Source organism: Biomphalaria glabrata, chromosome 2 (genome assembly GCF_947242115.1).
Source record: "Biomphalaria glabrata chromosome 2, xgBioGlab47.1, whole genome shotgun sequence".
Taxonomy (NCBI): Eukaryota; Metazoa; Mollusca; class Gastropoda; family Planorbidae; genus Biomphalaria; species Biomphalaria glabrata.
This window is the reverse complement of record NC_074712.1, coordinates 18,447,269-18,470,414: the sequence shown is the minus strand read 5'-3', so window position 1 is coordinate 18,470,414 and position 23,146 is coordinate 18,447,269. Positions and strand designations below refer to the sequence as shown.

The following is a 23,146-nucleotide window of genomic DNA, read 5'->3' as shown; positions in this document are numbered from 1 at the left end:
ACTATAGTAGATCTACGAGATTAACCATAGACGATCTAATGAACCATAGTTGATCAAATGAACCATAGTTGATCTAATGAACCATAGTCTATCTAATGAACCATAGTCTATCTAATGAACCATAGTTGATCTAATGAACCATAGTCTATCTACGAAATGAACCATTGTTGATCTAATGAACCATAGTCTATCTAATGAACCATAGTTGATCTAATGAACCATTGCTGATGTACGAGATGAACCATTGTCGATGTTCAACTGAAGGAGGCCGAGATACGTTTTCTGAAGCCTTGCATGAATTACTTTTTAATAAATGTTTACACCACTGGCCTATGCATGATCATGACTATGATTAAGGATAAAACGCTACTGCTAGCTTTGAGTTGTTTGATTTTTCTTACTCAAAAAATTTGGGGCCATCCCTCCATTGTAGTGAATTTTTTGAATGGCATTTTAAATTAGCTATGTCCCAAGGAAGTCTCGTAAAGATACCACTTGACAATACACTGGTCTGGACAGACTGTTGTAGTGCTCTAAGCCACACGTTGACCGCTATCTCAATAGCTTGCTTCATTTCCATCTCTCCATATTCATAGAACACTCCTGTAGATGAGTAAACAAATGCTCAAGCGCTCACGTTTAGAAACTATAAAATGACTTAATCAGGTGAAGTTCATTTTTTTGTGGGCGATATTGAAAAAAATTATCAACGGAGAACTCATCGAGGGAGAGTGAATTAATTGATTAATGGAGAGCTTATCGATAGAGTGAGCTTATCTATAGTGGAAGAGCTTATCGATAGAGAGAGAGCTTATCCATGATGGGAGAGCTTATCGATAGAGAGAGACTTATCTATAGTGGGAGAGCTTATCCATGATGGGAGAGCTTATCAATAGAGAGAGAGCTTATCTATATGGGAGAGCTTATCTATAGTGGGAGAGCTTATCCATAAACGGATAGCTTATCGATAGAGGGAGAGCAGTTGATGGAGAGAATATCTATCAATTGAAAAAGAACTTATCGATGGAGGTAGAGCTTATCAAATGAACGAGAGCTTATTGCCGGAGATTACCTATTGTCAAGTAATGTAATGGTTTAAAATAATAAAATTTGTATTACAAAATCAAGTCACATAACGTACTTTTTTTACAGATCAAGGTCTTATTGATAACATAAATATTTTATTTATAATTAAAAGCTTCGAGCAAAAACAATCACTTGCTCATAATAGACATTGGAATTTCCATATAATGTGAATTAATATACAGGTAATTCTGAGCAGTTGGTTATTTATACATAGGAATAAACAGCTACCAGCTAAGTTTATTGTGTTTTCTTTACAATTCAAATAAAATTGAATTATATTGTGTATTTATAAAAAGTATGTTAATATTTTCCTGATTCCAGGTTAAGGAATATATGGCTCTTTCTGTCTAGGAAGATAATGGATGCGCCCAGATGAGTCACTGCCTTTGGTTAAGTCTTGAGATGGGGAAGAATCTGGAGTGATTGATCAAGCCAATTCTGGAACGGCAGATTTATTCACAGTTCGTGCGTGCATATTCATCTGTCCTAGGGCTAGCTGACAGGGCAGATTTCTTTTTCTTTCCCTTAGCTGGTGCAGCTTCGTTTCTCTTGCATTCGGCGAAGTTCGTACCAGCACGTACAGTCTGTCTCCATGCTGTCCGGTCTTGGGCTATCTCCTCCCACATACTTTGGTCGATGCCCATGGTTCTCATGTCTCACTTGCAGACATCTCTGTAGATTAGTCTTGGACGGCCCTTGGGTCTGACTCCCTCTGCTAGCTCAGCGTATAAGGATGTCTTTAGGGATTCTTCCATCTGGCATGCGAGTGACATAACAAAGCCACTGTAGTCTTCTCTGTTGAAGGAGAGCATAGATGCTATGCATGTTTGCCCGTGTTAAAACTTCCTGGTTTGTGACACGATCCCTCCAGGAGAGGAACATTATGCGTCGCAGGCAGCGTAAGTGGAAGCTATTTAATCTGTGTTCCATATAGGAATCCATCTAATAAAAATGATTATTTAATATACAAGTAAAGCATTACGGAACTATTCAGCTCCCTACTAGTGACATTTATTCTGGACTGGCTAGAGAAACTAAATCTAGCCTACCTAAAGCCAATAGTCCCTACCCTTAGTCTAGGAAACTCCTTGCACCATATGAAGATCAAGCTTAGCAGGAGACAACTGTGTAGTTCAATGTTGTTAAATGTAGAGATGAGTTATCTGTCCTTTCTCAAACATTTTAGTAGAGAAAAAAAACAAGAGAAAGACAACACTGAATAAACTAACCGAGAACTCCTACAGGTAGATTATTAGCCACCAGAAGTCTGTTTTTATTGATTGCTTCAAATGTTAGAAACCAGAGGTACTCGTCTGTCATCAATCTAAGACTTTTGGCGGCGTCCAGAATTTTAATAGTGTCCATTCTGAAATAACCGAACATTTTATTTTATGTTCATTCAGCTGTTCAAGTTGTTCATTATTAATGAAACATTTCTATTGTTTTATGTCACATCAATAGCATCTAGTTTATAAATCATAATTTGATGACAATAAAGCTTGCGTAGTCCATGGGCGCTACATTTTTATTTTGCCGCTTCCTGTGACTGGTGAGACCTACGTGAACCCAGAATGTTAATTTCATGATGTCGTCATCGATTGGTTACATTTTTAAATCACTAAATAGCAGGGCCGGACTTAACCAGTTTGGGTAGGGATATGGATAATAATTGAAATTTAATTAAGAGTTTGTATTAGAAAATATATTCGTCTTTTCATTTTATTCATTCTTTACTACTCACAAAATTACTACACGAGCCTTGTGTGAAGCGAAGTCATACAGTATATCATAAAAATTCTGTTTCCTACATAGATCACGCTCAATAGCAAGAATTAACAAATATTTTAATCTATCTACGAGAATCGTTGACCTCAAGTAATTCTTCATTAGTTTGAGGCGCGAGAAGCTTCTTTCACTAGATTCCACAATTACGGATATAGCATAATGCCTTTTTTTCATCGCGCGTAGGATTGGCGTTTTCCATATTGAATGACACCCCAAAATGACAATTTTTGTCTATATATATCAGGAGATTTCAGAAAATATGAGTTTTGAAAAGATTTTAATAATTCCAGAGATTTCTAGGACTTTTTCGTATATTTTGCAAATTCGGGAGATTTCCAGGAGCTCCTGGTAAATTAGGCGGCCGAAGGAAATATGTTTTAAGTTATAAAATGGTTTAATTTAATAATTAAAACCTAGAATTAGTGCGGGTCCTATGAAAGTGCGGGGCCCACTGCCGTCGCATAGGTTCCAGTGGCCTAAATCCGGCCCTGCAAAATAGCGACGTATGCTACGCCGTGGGTCGACTAGTTTTTAAAATTAATCAAATCATACAGCAAATTCAAACTTATAAACGGATTATATATATAGATATTTATATTAGGGGTGCGCCAGATAGTACTTTTTGATATTTGACCGGAGCCAAATATGACTGGAGAGTAAAATTTGATATTCGGCCGAAGCCGGAGTCGGATACCTACATGTCTTGTAAATAGCTTGTGTTGTTGAACATTTTGTAAAACTGTTAAATATCATATTCAAAATCATTTTGATTTTTTTTCATTTTATTGACCTTATTGTTTTAAACTCTGTTACTAATTGTAACTAGTTGATGAATTGAAGCTTAACAGTATTTATAAACAGATAGGCCTATCACAAATTAATCTGTGTAACATGAGTGTGTGTATCTACGAGGCCACCAACTGTAAAGGGTGTGTGTGGGATAGTCAATGGGATATATAAATACATATTAAACTAGTTACTAATGTAAATCTCTCAAAAGTGCAATCTGGCTTGAATAGTGGTCGCATGTATGTGTTCATGAATTTCAGACAAACAACTGATCATCAGGCTTGTCATTTAAAGTTTAAGGACCGCTTCCTGTTCTGGGTTCAAGAACTTAATACTAATAGTAGCTGTTTGTTAATAGTAGAAATCTGAAGCGTTGTAGGTCAATATTTATTGTTTTAGATTAATTCATTTGCGGCAAACGGCAGCGGGGAGATCAATTGTACCTATTTATAGCTTGAACTTTAGATGGTGCTGAAACAGATTAAATTGATGTATGTAGTCCTGTTATTGAGATTTAGTTTTAGACCACAGTTATATAGATCTAATAGCATTAGGAAAATCAAATATAGAAGAAAAAACTCATCAACCCTCCCTACCCAAATAAATAAATAGACTGTATGTTCGACTGATTTTAATAACCTGGTCAGTTGGACGTAGTGGGCCTACACACGTAGTCCTAGTGTAGTGTGTATAGTTGATGGTGTTGACCATCACACGTTTTTTCCCTTGGGAATTCGTAATAGTGTTGAGTGGTAAGGCAAAAAGTAACACATTAGCATGGTCAGTCAAGCATGTAGATTTAGTATACCCGTACACTAGTTACAGAGGTCAAATGTTTCTTAGCACTCCAGCAAATCAACCGTTATATTTATCCACAGTGTAGTATGCTGTCTTTGTATGTTGTGTTCATCCATTCTAGCTAAACAAAAATCAACGTCTATCAATAAATCAAGGGCCAAGACTTAATAAATAAAATGAGTAGGGGAGTGTTTAGCTCTCCCTTTAAAGATAGGTCGTGTCTTTTTCGCTAAAATACACAAGTCTTAGTATTGTACTTTTTTCTACAAAATAATTAGTTACTGACTTACTGGGCTATGAAATCTCGCGATTAGTGTTCTGTGTAGCAAGAGGTCACTCGTTTAGGTGTCTGATCTTTAGTCCATCTAACTAATTGAGATTTATATCCAAGTAAGCAAACTCGGTACGGTACTCGTGTAGATTTGTGGCCTGTAGTCCAGCCACGTGATTGAGATTTTTCTCCAAATGAGCAAACTCCTTGTCTGGTTACGCAGGTAGAGGCGTGGCTTGAAGTCCAGCCCACTAATTAAGATTTACTACCAAGTAAACAAACTCAGTTCCCTAGTGTGACTTCTAGAGAGTGCATGTCCATCGTATTTGACTTATGGTCACCTGTCTATCAATGAACTCAATGTGATGGACTAAACCAATAAAAGGGGGTGGGAGCTGTTCATCTCTACCTCTGGAGATATACCCACACAGCTACACAGACGTCTGGTCAGCGAGACTTTTTCAAGGAATATAACATCTTAACATGTTTAACTAACCCACGCAAAGGTCAAGAGAAAATGAAAAAATGTACCAGCCATTGCTGCTCTGTATGTAACGCGCGTTTATAATGTAAAATTTCATGTCTATTTATATTAACACGCCTTGCCTTTATAATAAAAGATGTTTGGTGCTTATTCATATAGGCCCTATTTTTAAGCACATTATTATGTTTTCAATATAAACATTTAAACATTCTATAACATACATTAATCGAATGTGGTCCATTTTAAGCATATTAAATAGATACAAGGTGTACATTGGACTATTCGGCCAACTATCCAGCGCTGATATTCCTTCGGAGCCGAATATTGCCGAGTAGTGATAAAGACCGAATATTCGGCAGAAGCCGGAGCCGGAGATACTATCCGGTGCGCCCCTAATTTATATACATTTATACATTGACCCTTAGGAAGTTAAAGTGGTATTTCAATCTAGGAGGGTATCTTTTTCCATCCTCATTGTGGTACCCTCGTGGAAACGTCTGATAGGGGAGATATATGTGTTAACAGGCAAAATGAGCTTGACTTTCAGCTTCCACATTAAGTTCTAGTTAGTCTCCCTAACCCATCTAATACGCCACGCAGGAGACAACTCGCGGGGGACGCACGCTGCATAGACGGCATCTCACAGTTAGTGGTTGTACAGTATAGGAACTAGGAATACAGAGAAACGTTTCGTGGGCTCGGCATCCGGCGTCACTAGCTAAGTGGAACTGGTGTGGCTCAAGGACTCGTTTTCCACCATAAATGGATGTGATTAAATGATGAGCTAGTTGATGGGAGACAACCGGACAGAGAGCCAGTATCTCTTTCCTGCTTCTGGGTAAATTACTTCCCTTTGGTCTGCCGTGTACTTATTAGCATTAACTACAGTCAAAACATTTCAAACTGTATTTAATTTCTGCACACACAGACACACGCACGCGCCTTCGTATGGATGTTTCATGTTCTTTGTAAATACATATTTGATAATCAGATTGATCAAAGGATAACCCTCACATTAACTCTGACAATCATCTAGATCTGGAGAGAAAATTTTTTTTAGATCTAAATCTGTGTAGAAATAAACATAAATTTAAACAAGATTACAAAAACAGTTTGTGTGGGAAGACAAAGTCAAAATCGGCCCCCGAAGTGGTCCACCCAGACAGGTAAAAAGGCAGGTTTCAATATTTTCAGAAAGAATATCAGAATGAAATTCTATCCAAGGCAAATGACAGAGAATAATGGAGAAAGAATGTTCACAGATATTATGTGGTGCCCCAACGGTCTAGCAGACCAAAGGATAGGTGAAAGTGAAGGAGAAGTTTGATGTGAACCTGGTCTGACTAATGTCATGTAATGAATATCTAATTGATCTAATTGTTCTGTTAAGGGTCAATTTCTTATTCAAAGCCTCAAGAACAAAAAAAAAACATTTCCGTAAAAAAATAAAATAATGCTCCCCTTTCTTTAGTATAGAAGTGTTGTGCTATGAGATTGAGCAGCGATAATATGAAAAACTACTTATTAATTGTTGTTTTAAATTATGTTCCACTTATATGCATACTAAATAGTTTTTTTTCTCTTTAAAAATAAAAGTTAACATTTGTCTTGTACATGTAGTAGTTAGTATGACAGAATTTCCTTACCTTGGCAATAAAATTGTAAAAAATTTTTTTTTAATCTAAAACTGTTTGCATAAATGTGTTAAAAATATGGTAAATAGTCATCACCCTTACTAAATAACCTCCCGTTTTTCTTACTATTAATAGTGAATTGTTGTAAAAAATAGTGTGTTTTTATCAAAAATCTGCTTGCATAGTTGATTTTAAAAATTAAATTTTTCGCTTTCAGAAAAGAAAAAAGAAGACGTTGCATCAGAACTTTGAAAAGTCTAAAATATCATGATGTCGGATTTTTTTTTATATCTTTTCTAGTTTAAGAGATCTAAGCGGGGCGGACGGACGGACAGACAGACCACACAAACTAAACAAACACAAACCTTTCGGGGGTCGCTAAAAAAAATTGGAATGAAAGTTACACACCAAAATAGTAATATTAAGGGCCTAAAGTGAAAGAAAATATAATTTAAATGTCGGCTTTAAAAAACATTTTAGATCAAAATTGCGAATAAAAAAATGTTTTTTCTAATTGTTTTTTTTTGTTTTTTTTTTGTAAATTTAAACGCTGTGATCTTTAAAATGACTTAGTTATTCTAGGTTTTAGTTATGTAATAACATGTTCAATTTTCTTATGTTATCGTCCAAGGAAAGTCGGAGAATTAGTGATGATCAGTCATCATTTCATATTGTAGAGTGCAGATATCTATAAATCTGTACTTTTAAGGATGATAAAAAGCATTACTTTTAAAAAGTAAAACTATTCATCGAATAGTTGAACACGAAACAAATAGTCCTAAGATGGATGCTAGAGGAATGGTTTCATGTTGGGCTTTCTACACATCCCCGTTCCTATTGAAAGGTCAGTGAGAAGGTTAGACCTACTGACATGCCAATAAAAGGTCAATGGCTATGGTCAATACTTACTCGATACAGTATAATAATATAATACGAGCATCAGACTTGTACAGCTTCTTCAAGTCCGCGTGAATAGCGGACACGTCCGTGGTATTACTGATGAGCAGTTCGTCGATGATGTTGAACCTGAAAGTAGACAATGGATCATATTGACACGATCGATTGACTTCATGGACAAGCAAGTATGCAAACACTCACACACAAGTCAAGCTCAGCATACATTCACTTAACCAAACACACACACACACACACAAGTCAAGCTCAGCATACATTCACTTAACCAAACACACACTCACACACAAGTCAAGCTCAGCATACATTCACTTAACCAAACACACACACACACACACAAGTCAAGCTCGGCATACATTCACTTAACCAAACACACACACACACATTCCCAAAATCCCAGAGGTAGAGAATATTACAATACGAGAAGGCTGAGATAGAAAACACATAGAGAAATGGATATTTGCATGACCAAAAAATAAATAAAAATATTAATAGTCGATTGTACAGTTCTGCAATATTGCCAGCATGTACCGGTCGAGTAGGAAGTACTATGAAGTATAGACCATCTTAATGTATTTACTCAATGTTTTTGTAAAGAGTTGTAGGGTTGTTGTTGTTTTCTATTTACGACCAATCATAGGGGAGAGAAAAAGCATTAAAAAAGCAAAACAATAAATACTTAAAAACAAAAAAAAAGCTTATCTCAGGGGAAGACCTTCAATATCTATCAACTAGCCAGACATTACCCGCGGCCTGCGGGCCTTAGTTTGTGTATTGCTGATGTAGTCACTGATATAGTGCATTAGAAACGATTAAAGACAATAATAATATTATAAGTAAAGTGAATGCATCAATTCATGAATGAAGAAGTATTATGAATGGAGCTAAAAATAGCTAATGGACATGAATCCAATTTTTTATTGAAAACATTGGCTTATGTATAGATCTATATTTAGAAGCACGCGATATCAAGAATAGAGTTGCACAAATGACGAACGAATGGATGTAAAAATGTTTTAGAAAAAAAAATTGAATGTTAATTTGATTAAAATATGAAATTAATGAACTGTAATTAGTATGTTCAAGTGTTTAATTATAAAACTATCTTTGCTAAGAGAAGTTCTATTTCCTTAGAGCTGAAATAGTGTATTAGAGCTAGGAAAACACAGTTTCGTAACATTTCGTCTGCGCATGCGTGATCTTTTCTATTAGATTATGCGAATGAATGAAAGGGTAACCTTTCGGTAATGTCTAATGAAAGAATGTGCGTCAGGAGATCTAAATTCGCAGATATAAAGAACAAATTTATGTAAAAAAAAAATTTGAAGCACAAATTTGAAGGTTAATTTTATTAAATAATGAAATCAATAAACTATATTTTGTATTTTCATGTGTCAAAGTAAAAAACTATAAGTGCAAAGTTTAGTTCTTAAAAGTAGATCTAGATCTAAATCCTTTCGATCTTTTCTCATGTCAACATTGTAAACAAAGCCTAGATCCATAAATACTATAGCTTTAATAGAGTCGGTCAACTTTTTTTTTTTGAGGGTCTTAAGTTTGTTTTAGGGCTACAATACATACACTACGGTCTAAGTTAGCACCCAAGGAACATTCCAGACAAGTTTTATCAAGATTAGTCAAACGGTTTTTATTTCTATTCGTCACATACATACATACGCCTTACTTTCTTCTTTATAGTATAGAAGACTAGCCTGACATTACCCGCGGCCTGCGGGTCTAAGTTTGTGTTTACTAATCTAGTGGATTGGATTTAGATGTATGTTAAACTTAGCTAATGATCCTTTCAAGTTTTTTCTCTTTCGCTACGAAAATAAAATTAGTTTTGCGAAAATGGGTTTACCCGAAGCCAATACATTCATATCTATTAAAAACGAAAAGAGCGATAGCTTTGTTAAATGAATGGGATTATAAAGTGAACAATTAAACGAAATAATTTTTAGTACGCGATTCATGAATGAATATAGATCTAGGCCTATCTCAACTCGGCTTCGCAGCTTTTGTAAACGAATGTAGCTTTAGAAAACCAAATTTGAATGTTTATTTGATCAAAATATGAAATGAATGGAATTTAATTAGTATGTTCATGTGTTAAAGTATAAAACTATCTGTGCGAAGAGAAGTTTTATCATCTCAGAGTTGAATTAGAGTTTTAGATCTAGGGATGGGATTATAAAGTAAACAATTAAACGAATTAATTTTTAGTACGCGATTCATTACAGTATTGTCTAATGAAAGAATGTTCGTCAGGAAATCTGTAGTTACATATATAAGGAACTATTTATGTAAAAAATGCTTTTGAAACACAAAATTGAAGGTTAATTTTATTATATAATGAAATCAAAGGATCTTCTTTTGTATTTTCATGTGTCAAAGTAAAAAACTATCTGCGCAAAGTGTATTTATTAAAATTAGATCTAGGTCTAATTTCTTTCCATCTTTTCTCATGTCAACATTGTAGACATGGACTAGATCCATAAAATACTATAGCTGTAATAGAGTCGGACAACTTTATTTTTTTTTAGAGTTTTAAGTTTGTTTTAGGGCTACAATACATACACTAAGGTCTAAGTTGGTACCCAAGAAACATTCCTGCCAAGTTTTATCAAGATTGGTCAAGCGGTTTTGATGTCTATAAGTAACATACATACACCTCACATTCTACTTTATAGTATAGATAATGTAGAATTTATTTCTCTTTTTCGATATCAAACTAAATACAATTATTAATTACCAATAAGTAATTAACTATTTTTTTAAATGATTCATGTTTTGTTTGGTACAATACAAAATTGTGGAAAGTTTCAATTGGCTCCGAGAAAAGGATGAGGGGGGCAGTTACTTACAATAGTATCAAAAGGGACAAAACCCACAATATTTGGCCATATCGCTTAATATTTATGAATGTATTTCCCATGTTAGTATCAAACAGAATAGTATATTACCAGTAATTATTGAAAAATGGGTTATTGTTACAAAGCTTAAACTCACTGTCTTTAGTCTTAGTCTTAAGTAGTGATGGGCAGAAGTGAACTAAAAAGTTAGAAACTTTTAGTTTAACTAAAAAAAAAATAGTTAATGCCATTGTTTAACTAGAAATAAAAGTTAATAAATGATCGAAATTTAATTAATTTTTTTAGTTACTAACTAAAAAGTTTAATTAAAATTTGTAAAACTTTTCAACATGTGATCAGGGTTGAAACGCACTCCAAATTTTCAGGTCATGCGATATCAATAACTTCGATTATCAAAAAAAAAAATGATGCAGTTAACAACTATTTAGACAGTCTGCATTTGAAGAGGGTAAAGTAAGATCCTGATAGAAGTTATGGGAGTAAATATTAGCAGTATTATAAAATGTTAAAGCTTCTATGCAGTATTATGAATGAGGTTGTTCGGAATTTTTTTGTGAGCCATGTGGAGGTGTTTAATTTCTGTTTCTAGTGGGAATCTAATTAGTGAGTTAGGTCAATATTTAGTGGGTAACCAAATCTAGAAAAAAAATCTTAATCACGCCCTCTCTGACCATAAAGTAAATAGACTGTGTCCAACTGATTTTAACAACTGGTCAGCTAGACATACACATGACCACATGTAGGCCTAGTGTACTGTTCGTATGTAGTCGATAATACTGTAAAACTACCCTGCATTAAGCGTTATACAATAGTGTTTGCTTAATGTGGAGAGGTCAGACAAGAAAATAACACACTGGCGTGGCGAGTCAAGTATGTTCGTAGATATATCTTTACACTAAAATAGTTATACACCCTCCCTGCCCAGAAAGTAAATAGACAATGTGTCCGACTGATTTTAACAACCTGGCCAGATAGACGTACACGTGTAGTTCTATATAGTGTACTGTCGAGTTTGCAGTCCATATTGACAAGATCATCCAGTTTTTTTTCCTTGCGCGTTTAACGGATATGCAATAGTGTTGGTTGTAACTTTTAAAAGTTAGTTTAGTTCCCATTACTAATCTTTAGTCTTAGTCTTTAGTATTAGTCTTAGTCTAAATCCCAGAATGGATATGTGAGAAATCACGTGATCAAAATGTTTACCAGCCAGACAGAGTGAGTTGGTATAAGTATTGTTAAAATTAGCCTAAAATTAGATAGCGGCGTGTTGTTGAGTTTAAACATATTGACAACACTGCCCACGGCCTGTGATCCATTTAGTGGAGTCTATTGAACGATTCCACTGACTTGTTGCCCCTAGTTCTTTGTTTTCCATTCTATTCACCTGGTTTTCAGACAGGCAGAAAGACAGATAGATAGATAGATAGATAGATAGATAGATAGATAGATAGATAGATAGATAGATAGATAGATAGATAGATTAGATTAGATTAGATTAGATTAGATTAGATTAGATTAGATTAGATTAGATCAGATTAGATTAGATCAGATTAGAGTAGAGTAGAGTAGAGTAGATTAGATTAGATTAGATTAGATTAGATTGAGAGAAAGAGAGACAGACAGAAAGACAGACAGAAAGAAAGAGTGAGAGAATAAGTGAAAGATTATACGCCCACGTGGCTTATTAATAGAAGGCATTGAAATCAAAGCATGTAATAGAAACCTACAAGACCACCAAACGGATGTTAAGCTGGCGATTTAATTTCTAAGGTTTTAAAACAAAGAGTCCTCTCTCTCTCTCTCTCTCTCTCTCTCTCTCTCTCTCTCTCTCTCTCTTCTGTTTGTACATGAACAAGTCAAGCAATTGATTTTCTTGTCAAGTCACTCTCCTACTGTTTAGCCATCTAGATCTAATTACTTTCAACAATTTGATGTCTGGTACCGTCGATATCTAAGTCTTCTAGTGTTTACATCCAGTGTACTGTGATAGATGAACAGTTGAAAGCGTGGTGGGAACATCTTTGAATCGTAGGTCTAAAGGCACTCTGTCACACGGTGAGACTGTGACAAGATGGTGCTGGCACTGGACAGATGTGGCTGTTCAAATCAAATCAATACGATGTTTCTCTGGTTTTGCCAAAATTACAGGGAAGTTGAGAATTAATGAAACGGGGGTGGGGGAGGGGGGAATCAATTTTCATGTCAGACATCGTCTCTAAAAAAAAAAGTGACATTAAATATATTTTATCAGCCAAATGCTTGGCAGACAGATGCAGGTTTCTTGGAAGCAATGAAGAGTGTAAACAGCAGAGAGAGGTTAAAGGTTATATGTAAACATCTGTAAGAAGTTAAAAGTTATAATTTTTTGGGCGCCAAAGTTGAGTGCGTATGAAAATTTGCCGTCGATTAAAATGGGGAGCAAGTCCTTTATTCGGCGTTTACATTTGGACTTTAGATATGGGCTTTAAATGTGAGTTTTTGATATGGGCTTCAAATGTGAGTTATAGTTATAGGCTTCAAATGTGAGTCTTAGATATGGGCTTCAAATGTAGGTTTAAGATATGGGTTTCAGGTGAGATTTAGATATGGGCTTTAAATGTTGGCTTTAGATGAGTTCTTTATATGCGGGTTTTAAATGATTGCTTTAAATGTGGACGAGTGAATCAAATATAGGCTTTAAATGAGTTTCAAATTTGAAATGTGTAGGCCTATGTGTGTTTTGAAAGTTAATGTTAGTTGAAAGATTAAGATGTGGTTTTAAGTGTGGGCATTAAATGTGCTAATTTTCCCGGTTAGATCTGCAATGTATTATTAAGCTGGAGTAATCAATTTCACCATCAAGTTTATTGAACTGACTTTTTAGAAACACGGGTAGAGATCTATTTGAATTTAGGAGTAACAAAGAGCTAAGGATTTATTCTTACTCTATCTGGAATGTGTGGCTGATTAACAGAGTTAAGCAAATAGTTGAACATAAACACTGACATTGGTATTCAAATAACGGACTGGTCAATACAGATCGCCATCACTTCATATTTCAACTTTTCGCAGAACTAGATTTCCTTCGCAAGTCAAACACACAGCCACGTGACGCGGTAAATAAATTTCATTGGACCACTAGACAGACATAAAGGTAAAGGAGGGATGGCCGAGTTAAAAAAGCCAACCACCACTGAGCAAATGTTCTCCTGGGGGAGGGGGGTCTGGGTCGTGAACTTTAGAAGTAACAACTTTTGTCTTGACTCGGGCAACTCACAGATAAACATGGACCGACACATGATTGGTTATTTACAACAGAAAACTTGAGTAGCCAATTCAGATGAAAGAAAAGTTGAAGTCTTCGTTTTCTGTGTTGTGGTTGTTCAGTTGAAACGGGTTCAGTGATGGCAGAAAATCTTCAGGCGGCATTGCTGGATCTCGTGTTTTTGAAATGCAGACGAGTAGATAAAAGCGCGTCGGCGAAGGAGAGACGGAAGACAGGACCACGTGTCTTTATTCTATCGTGAAAGCAGTCTATTTTAAGTTGAGATACAGGCCTCATTTTGAACTCATTCGACATTTTGTAATTTCAGTTTGTGTTTTTAGATACTTCTAAACTGAGCTTGACATCTGTAAATATTTATTAATAAAAGGTTAAATTTGCTGTGTGGAGCTAAAAACCGAAGACACCATCAACGCAGGCATTAAAATAAAAGCTTAGCTGAACTAATATAAAGGATTCAGCATTGTAAATAGGGTCGTAGGTAGAGGTCCTCTACAAAACAGTGTTGACCAAACAAAGGCCCGCAGGCTATATTCGGCCACGTTGTCCACTCCCCCCCCCTCCAAAGTTAAAGCCAACAAGTCTTAGTTCATTTGGACTCTACACTTTAATGCGGTGATGAGGCCTGGGACATTCAGTTAAGTGCTGTGATGAGGTCTGGGACATTCTGTTTAGTGCTGTGATGAGGCCTGGGACATTCTGTTTAGTGCTGTGATGAGGCCTGGGACATTCAGTTCAGTGCTGTGATGAGGCCTGGGACATTCAGTTCAGTGCTGTGATGAGGTCTGGGACATTCTGTTTAGTGCTGTGATGAGGCCTGGGAGACATTCAGTTCAGTGCTGTGATGAGGCCTGGGACATTCAGTTCAGTGCTGTGATGAGGCCTGGGACATTCTGTTTAGTGCTGTGATGAGGCCTGGGAGACATTCAGTTCAGTGCTGTGATGAGGCCTGGGAGACATTCAGTTTAGTGCTGTGATGAGGTCTGGGAGACATTCAGTTCAGTGCTGTGATGAGGCCTGGGACATTCAGTTCAGTGCTGTGATGAGGTCTGGGACATTCAGTTCAGTGCTGTGATGAGGCCTGGGAGACATTCAGTTCAGTGTTGTGATGAGGTCTGGGACATTCAGTTCAGTGCTGTGATGAGGCCTGGGAGACATTCAGTTCAGTGCTGTGATGAGGCCTGGAAGACATTCAGTTCAGTGCTGTGATGAGGCCTGGGAGACATTCAGTTCAGTGCTGTGATGAGGCCTGGGACATTCTGTTTAGTGCTGTGATGAGGCCTGGGAGACATTCAGTTCAGTGCTGTGATGAGGCCTGGGAGACATTCAGTTCAGTGCTGTGATGAGGCCTGGGAGACATTCAGTTCAGTGCTGTGATGAGGTCTGGGAGACATTCAGTTCAGTGCTGTGATGAGGCCTGGGAAATTCAGTTCAGTGCTGTGAAGAGGCCTGGGAGACATTCAGTTCAGTGCTGTGATGAGGTCTGGGACATTCAGTTCAGTGCTGTGATGAGGCCTGGGACATTCAGTTCAGTGCTGTGAAGAGGCCTGGGAGACATTCAGTTCAGTGCTGTGAAGAGGCCTGGGAGACATTCGGTTCAGTGCTGTGATGAGGCCTGGGAGACATTCAGTTCAGTGCTGTGATGAGGCCTGGGACATTCAGTTCAGTGCTGTGAAGAGGCCTGGGAGACATTCAGTTCAGTGCTGTGAAGAGGCCTGGGAGACATTCGGTTCAGTGCTGTGATGAGGCCTGGGAGACATTCAGTTCAGTGCTGTGATGAGGCCTGGGACATTCAGTTCAGTGCTGTGAAGAGGCCTGGGAGACATTCAGTTCAGTGCTGTGATGAGGCCTGGGAGACATTCAGTTCAGTGCTGTGAAGAGGCCTGGGACATTTAGTTCAGTGCTGTGATGAGGCCTGGGAGACATTCAGTTCAGTGCTGTGATGAGGCCTGGGACATTCAGTTCAGTGCTGTGATGAGGTCTGGGACATTCAGTTCAGTGCTGTGATGAGGCCTGGGACATTCAGTTCAGTGCTGTGATGAGGCCTGGGACATTCAGTTCAGTGCTGTGATGAGGCCTGGGAGACATTCAGTTCAGTGCTGTGATGAGGCCTGGGACATTCAGTTCAGTGCTGTGATGAGGTCTGGGACATTCAGTTCAGTGCTGTGATGAGGCCTGGGAGACATTCAGTTCAGTGCTGTGATGAGGTCTGGGACATTCAGTTCAGTGCTGTGATGAGGCCTGGGAAACATTCAGTTCAGTGCTGTGATGAGGCCTGGGAGACATTCAGTTCAGTGCTGTGATGAGGCCTGGGACATTCAGTTCAGAAATGTATATGCTCCCCCCCCCCCCGGGCGGAAAAGATTGGGCGACATCCGATGTAGAAAATTGTTTCAAAGCGGGAAAGCAAATCACGAGCTAAATGAGCAGACGTATTGTCTTTTAAAAAAAAAACTGGCAATGAAACTATAAAATAATACACTCCAAAGGCTAGACACTTTGGACACACACAGAAATCTTGAGTAGACCTATTTTCTGAATTTCGTAGCATAAAGAATTACTGCAGATCTTTAGATATTTCCGTATAGACCTAAAAAAACACATTAAGAATGGTTGTAAAAAAATATATCGTATGTTAGCTATAACACGAGTGTTTAATAAAACAAAAAATAGCCACTGACATGACAGCTCTTCTCGCTATGATGAAAGACAACTACAGGTTTATGTGGAGTGTGATTGAAATGTAGACCCGATGACCAGAATCTGTGTCAGTTACAAATATAAAAAGTTTCACCAAGATGGATAGATGTGTCAGGATGACAGTAGTAGTGTAACTGGTAGTTAAGGTTAGCGTAGCGTGGGTCAGTTATAGGGGGAATTGGAGAGACAGAGACAGACACCGAGAGAGACAGAGACAGACACCGAGAGAGACAGAGACAGACACCGAGAGAGACAGTGACAGACATCGAGAGAGACAGAGACAGACACCGAGAGAGACAGAGACAGACACCGAGAGAGACAGAGAGTTGGGGATGTCTTTAAGTGCTTTTAGATGTGTATGCCATTCAAAGATCATGTGTTGTTTATTTAGTTTGTTTTCCACTAACTCTATTATACTGTTTCATTTAAGAGACATAATAGTGGAACAAGCTGAAAGAGGCGTCACATTGTAACAGTAAATTAATATTATAGGCTGAAAGAGGCGTCAAGTGTAACTACATATTAATAGTGTAGGCGGACAGAGGCGTCACATGTAACAGTAAATTAACAGCATAGGCTGTCAGAGGCTTCACATGTAACAGTAAATTAACAGTGTAGGCTGTCAGAGGCTTCACATGTAACAGTAAATTAACAGTATAGGCGGACAGAGGCGTCACATGTAACTATAAATTAACAGTGTAGGCTGAAAGAAGCGTCAAATGTAACAATAAATTAACAGTGTAGGCTGACAGAGGCGCCAAATGTAACAATAAATGTATATATCGTTAATATTAACATGGTTACTGATCTTTCCCCATTTTTTTTTGGTAACCCCATTTTTAATGACCCCTACCATTAAAAGAATTGATTTCAATAACTCAATAAACTCCAGAGCTTTTGAGTCAACTAGAAATAATCTATACCAGTAACTCAATAAACTCCAGAGCTTTTGAGTCAACTTGAAATAATCTATACCAGTAACTCAATAAACTCCAGAGCTTTAGAGTCAACTAGAAATATATCTATGCCAGTAACTCAATAAACTCCAGAGCTTTAGAGTCCACTAGAAATATATCTATGCCAGTAACTCAATAAACTCCAGAGCTTTAGAGTCAACTAGAAATATATCTATGCCAGTAACTCAATTAACTCCAGAGCTTTAGAGTCCACTAGAAATATATCTATGCCAGTAACTCAATTAACTCCAGAGCTTTAGAGTTCACTAGAAATATATCTATGCCAGTAACTCAATTAACTCTAGAGCTTTAGAGTTCACTAGAAATATATCTATGCCAGTGCTTACTTGAATCCTTTCCTTCCACTCTGCGTATTCAGGTCCTGGACCAGCAGCCTGATGGCGGTAATGAATGCGTCGTGGCCAGTGTCCGAGGTGTAGACCAGACTGAAGTCTGTCCAGTTGTAGTGGCGCAGTACGTTCAGCATGGCGGCGGCTTGATGGTGAAGTGTGGGCGATATATTCAGCTGGAGATTGTCAGGTTCTCTCTGTGGACCAGTTGGAAAAACACACTTAAAACATTTGTATTACCTGTTTGGGCATTAAGTGGAAAGGGGGAGGGGAAGCGGACTATGACATATATGTCGGTAATGTTTGTGTCAATATTTGTGTAGCCTATTCGTATGTCAAGTAGCAGGTCTCCAACAAGTGATGACATTTAGGAATCATTTCCAAAGATGAAACAGAGAGGTGCTGCTGGTTTTAGCGTTACCAGAACAACCCCTTCTTGCCAATTAACAGCACATGCATCTTGCCTGTTGAGTTGACAGTATTGGTACGATTATTTTATTTTACCGTAGTTCCTGGGAGAGGGAGCACCCTTTCCATCAATTCTACGTAATTTTTTAAATAGTAAGTTGAAAATATTTGTATTTAAAGTGGGTGTAAATGTGCCTTTCTTCAAATAGACAAGCGCTCCGCTTCACTTAAAAGTTCTTGATCCCCTTAACCATCAATCAACCCGTTGTAGTCCGTTCAAGTTATTTCCAGCGTTCAATTTGAACGTCAATTAGTGGATGATTGAAAACATTGAAATTAACGGACCGTCGTTACTTGTTGCTCGCCTATATAGCAGCAATTACATGATGGAAAAACTCAGTGGGAGCTTACTCTGACACAAAATACTTCCGGGTCAGGACTGAAGCTCGCGGTCTTAGCTAGCCTTGTTTCTGGTCGTGACCAAGGATTTCGAATCATAATGATCGAACACCGTTGATATATTTATTGCCTGTATCTATTGGTCCTACTGGCACGGACACTAATATGGGAAATAGGTTGAAAGCGTTTTTATTCTCTACAGCAGATCCGTTTCCAAGCTGGAAAAAAGTTTGGAATTTTTTTTTTCATGTTCACATTTATTTTTTAAATGCGATGCTTAGTTATTCAATAAAATGAACAAGTCAAATATATAGAGGGGGGGGAGGTGTGTGGGAGGACTTGAGGAGACAAGGCATGAATCAGAATCCAAGAATCTGTTCTTGAACTAAATCTTAGTTTGTCTAAATCCAAAACGATAACTCTTTCAACTATAACAAAACTACATTGCTACAAAATTGTTTGTCCAAACCAGTCAACGCCAGTGAGAAGGCGGAGCTTATTTTTCTTTTACCAGATCAAGAATTCTTCTACTTCTGTACTTTTAACAGGCTGGAAAACCCCGTATCATATTAAAAGCATTGCAAAGAACCTTTTAGACACTTGACTGTGGAAAACACAAAATTTCCAGAACTAAAGACGTTTTTCATTACATCTTGGATTTGTCTGGCAGTGAAATATCGTTGCTGGCAGTAATGGGGGTATGTAATTGATTATTTTTTTGGAGTGAAGGGTAAATAATTAGGTTGTTAATTTAAATTGATGTCTATTTTTCTAAAAAAAAATTCATTCCTTTCAAATGTCTTTACATGAAAAAAAGAAAGTTGTTTACATTCCACTGACAGAATATTTTGTGCTCTCAAAATGTATTAGCTATCTCTGTGTTGACTTAATGGCAGCATCTGTCAAACATCATATGTCACTTGAGTAAAAAGTAGAGAATACCAGATGTCACATTCAAAGAGATGTCACGTTCAATGAAATGTCATATTTTAAAGAGATGTCACATTTAATAAAATTTTATAGTTCTAGAAATATTTAGGTTCGCTTTAACATAAAAGGGTCCATTGATTCACAAATCGAGAACCGTACGCAAGTGTCGACTTTCTTTAGATCAGATAACTTGTTAAACAACCGTTGGCTATATTGTATTAAAAGAATACCTTCTTCTTATCTTATATAATACAGACGTTACTTCAAAAAAATAAGATGATTACGTTTTACGCGTCATGCATTTATTCATGCATATTAATCAATGACCTAAATTCTGCCAAGTCACTGATTTTCCTGGTGGCTAGCTCATGCAACCCATTCCATGCTCTAACAGCGCTAGGGAAGAAAGAGCATTTATTCCAATTTGTCCTAGCATATGGGATGAGGCGTGCGCCTTTATCTTTGTGTCTTTCTGAGTATTTTATTAAATTCTGTTTTTGTATTTGAAGATTATGGTTCAGTGTTTTATGTATAATTGCTTCTTTACTTTTAAGTCTATCTATCCTTTTGAAAGGACTATCGTGTTCTTGAAAGGAATATCGCGTTCGGTCATTTCCGAATGTAGGCCTACGGCATTACTGATTCAAATAAATAATTCTTATGCAAATGACGTAGATAATTGTTTGAAAACATTGGTCTTTACCGAGATAATCACTGAAGTTTTCTCCACAGACATTTCACACAACCAGGAGCAAGAGTACGTCCTCATTTGTCGGGTCCTAAGTTTTTCTCAGTGGAACAATTTCCTTAACTAAACATTAAAGCCACTTCAAGTTTGCTGATGTGTTCTATTTGCCAGTGGTCTAGAATTTCTTGGTCAAACACTGGAACTAAATCAACTAGTACTCTCTAGAATTTCTTGGTCAAACACTGGAACTAAATCAACTAGTACTCTCTAGAATTTCTTGGTCAAACACTGGAACTAAATCAACTAGTACTCTCTAGAATTTCTTGGTCAAACACTGGAACTAAATCAACTAGTACTCTCTAGAATTTCTTGGTCAAACACTGGAACTAAATCAACTAGTACTCTCTAGAATTTCTTGGTCAAACACTGGAACTAAATCAACTAGTACTCTCTAGAATTTCTTGGTCAAACACTGGAACTAAATCAACTAGTACTCTCTAGAATTTCTTGGTCAAACACTGGAACTAAATCAACTAGTACTCTCTAGAATTTCTTGGTCAAACACTGGAACTAAATCAACTAGTACTCTCTAGAATTTCTTGGTCAAACACTGGAACTAAATCAACTAGTACTCTCTAGAATTTCTTGGTCAAACACTGGAACTAAATCAACTAGTACTCTGTTGACAAGGAGGAGTAAGAAAGTAACTGTTTTTTGAGTTGAGTTGAGTTGAGTTTGGAGTTTAGGCACATCGGCACAATTTAGGCCATGTTGTGCCCGTAATCCTTTATGGATCACTCTCCCTGTATATAACAAGGGCTAAATTCTATACAGTTAAATCATTAAGAACAAGGTCTTTTCACAGTTAAAATAGTAAGGTAGTAAAAATTTAATAATTTGGTAAAAATCTTACGTAAATATTATATGTTCATAATTCAAAAATCAGATCTTCGTAGACAACCCCACCTCCCGGACAAAGCCCAGTATCTTCCCAGGGTCGACATTGTCGAATAGTGTTTTTAAGTTGTGTTTTTCAGATCATTGACAAATATGTTTTTAAGCCACAAGTCAGCATAGCTTGAAACTTGTGAACGGCTTGTCTGGGAAAAGGTCATCAATTTGTGGTAGTTTTTGTGTTGATACAGTTATAACCCTGATCCCTCGCCGACACTGATGGTACGCATCAGCAAACCGTTCAACACGAGGGAGAGACGACATGTTGATTCTAGACTGTTTTAAATCCGGCTGAAGTGATCTGCAGGATCTGAGCTGTCTGGGACTAAGAGCCTACCTTCGTACTACCAGTGAACTGTATTGAGCACCTGGAGCGACACTGGGAAGCGGGTCGGTGGTTTGTACTAATGTTTAGGTAGAAAAGGAGCTGTAGAACTTAAGACAAGACTCCCTGTGGTTAGATAGCTGAAGTCCAAGTCTTACTGTGTATTTTATAACTGTAATAAATACATCTTCTATTATTACCTCATTTCGTTGAGTGCTTGCCTCAGATTTACTTCAATACCTACCTAAAATTATTGTGTAAAAGAAATGATGCTGTTGATCTCAAAAACCATTCTCTTGTATTATACGGTTTCTCTGATTTCTTGGCTCACTCAAGCATTACTACTGGAAAATACTTTCATTATCTTCTTGGGTATAATCTTCACCATTCTCTCTCACTCATAAATACTCTGTAGCTCACCTGACCGCATTCAAACAAAAGTGAAATCAATTGTCACACAGTATTTATGGCTGACGACTTCCCTGTAACCGTTTTATTTACAGAGTCGAGTCCTGTTATTCGGACCCATGGGCGTAGCCAGGATTTTTTTTCGGGGGGGGGGGGGGGGTTGGGGGGGACCCAACCCCCGTCGCGGAAAAAAATTATATATGTATGTATGTATTAATCTTTATTACATTCTGACCCTTCATTCTTTCGGAAGACGTTTATTGTGCCCTAGAATAGATTCTTCATGGAATTAGTGGAAAACTTGCTAGCAAGGGAGTCTGGGGGAGCTCGCAGCGCTCACCCAGCGCGGGGCGAAGCCCCGCCGCCGAGCACTAATTCTGGTATTGAAAGCCAACAAAATGCATATATCCTAGGTATCTACAGTGCATTATATTGCTATTAAAAAGTTTTATTTCAAAAACGTAATGTGCTATTCTTACTGACTTAGACCCTCTCGCACCGTTCGGTGCATTTTCCGGCAAGCTGTTTCCGCAACTCTTATTTTGCGTAATTCATTTTGTCGGAGAACATGTCCCGCAAAACCTCATGCGACGCTCTGTCACAACCTTACTAAGGGTTCGACTCCCAGTTCGGCATATGATCTCTTTGATTTAGACCCGATCTCTATGATTGGCCCTTAAAATCTGTCTTAGCCATCTTTGTTGAGCCACATTTAGTGTTTTTCAATTTCGGTAGAAGACTATTCACACTTTATTAATGGAGCCCATGCCACTGGGTTAGTGTTTTTCAATTTCGGTAGAAGACTATTCACACTTTATTAATGGAGCCCAGGCCACTGGTAGAAATTTATAACCTTTCTTGACTACGCTCTTGGAATTACATGCCTGTATTTCGTTTTAGATTTTATATCGAAAAGGAAAGTTTTTTCGTCAAAATCATTTGTTGAGGGGTTTTAATTCAAATCCCCATTTAGCTACCATCATAGAATTTGGTGACTGTAGTTTGCTTTAAAATAATATTGAAGAGAGAGGTTTCCAACTCTAAACTCTCTGTAGGGGAATTTTAAACTCAAAGGGGTTTTAAACTTTAAAGAAAAAGCCATCTGGAGGAGGGGGATTTAAACTCAAAACCCCC

The 23,146-nt window shown here is 37.4% G+C and overlaps 1 protein-coding gene across 3 annotated transcripts in view; it reads right to left on the bottom strand.

Moving 5' to 3' along the window:
- Positions 1-23,146, bottom strand: part of LOC106063106 (glutamate receptor ionotropic, NMDA 2B-like) — a 123,028-nt gene that overhangs the window by 26,321 nt on the left and 73,561 nt on the right. For all 3 annotated transcript variants that reach the window (XM_056019549.1, XM_056019552.1, XM_056019550.1), the window contains exons 5-8: positions 17,898-18,097; positions 7,757-7,873; positions 2,316-2,452; positions 402-603 (exon numbers count right to left, since the gene is read on the bottom strand). In XM_056019549.1, coding sequence (XP_055875524.1) covers positions 402-603; positions 2,316-2,452; positions 7,757-7,873; positions 17,898-18,097 — 656 coding nt within the window. The remainder of the gene's footprint in view (positions 1-401; positions 604-2,315; positions 2,453-7,756; positions 7,874-17,897; positions 18,098-23,146) is intronic.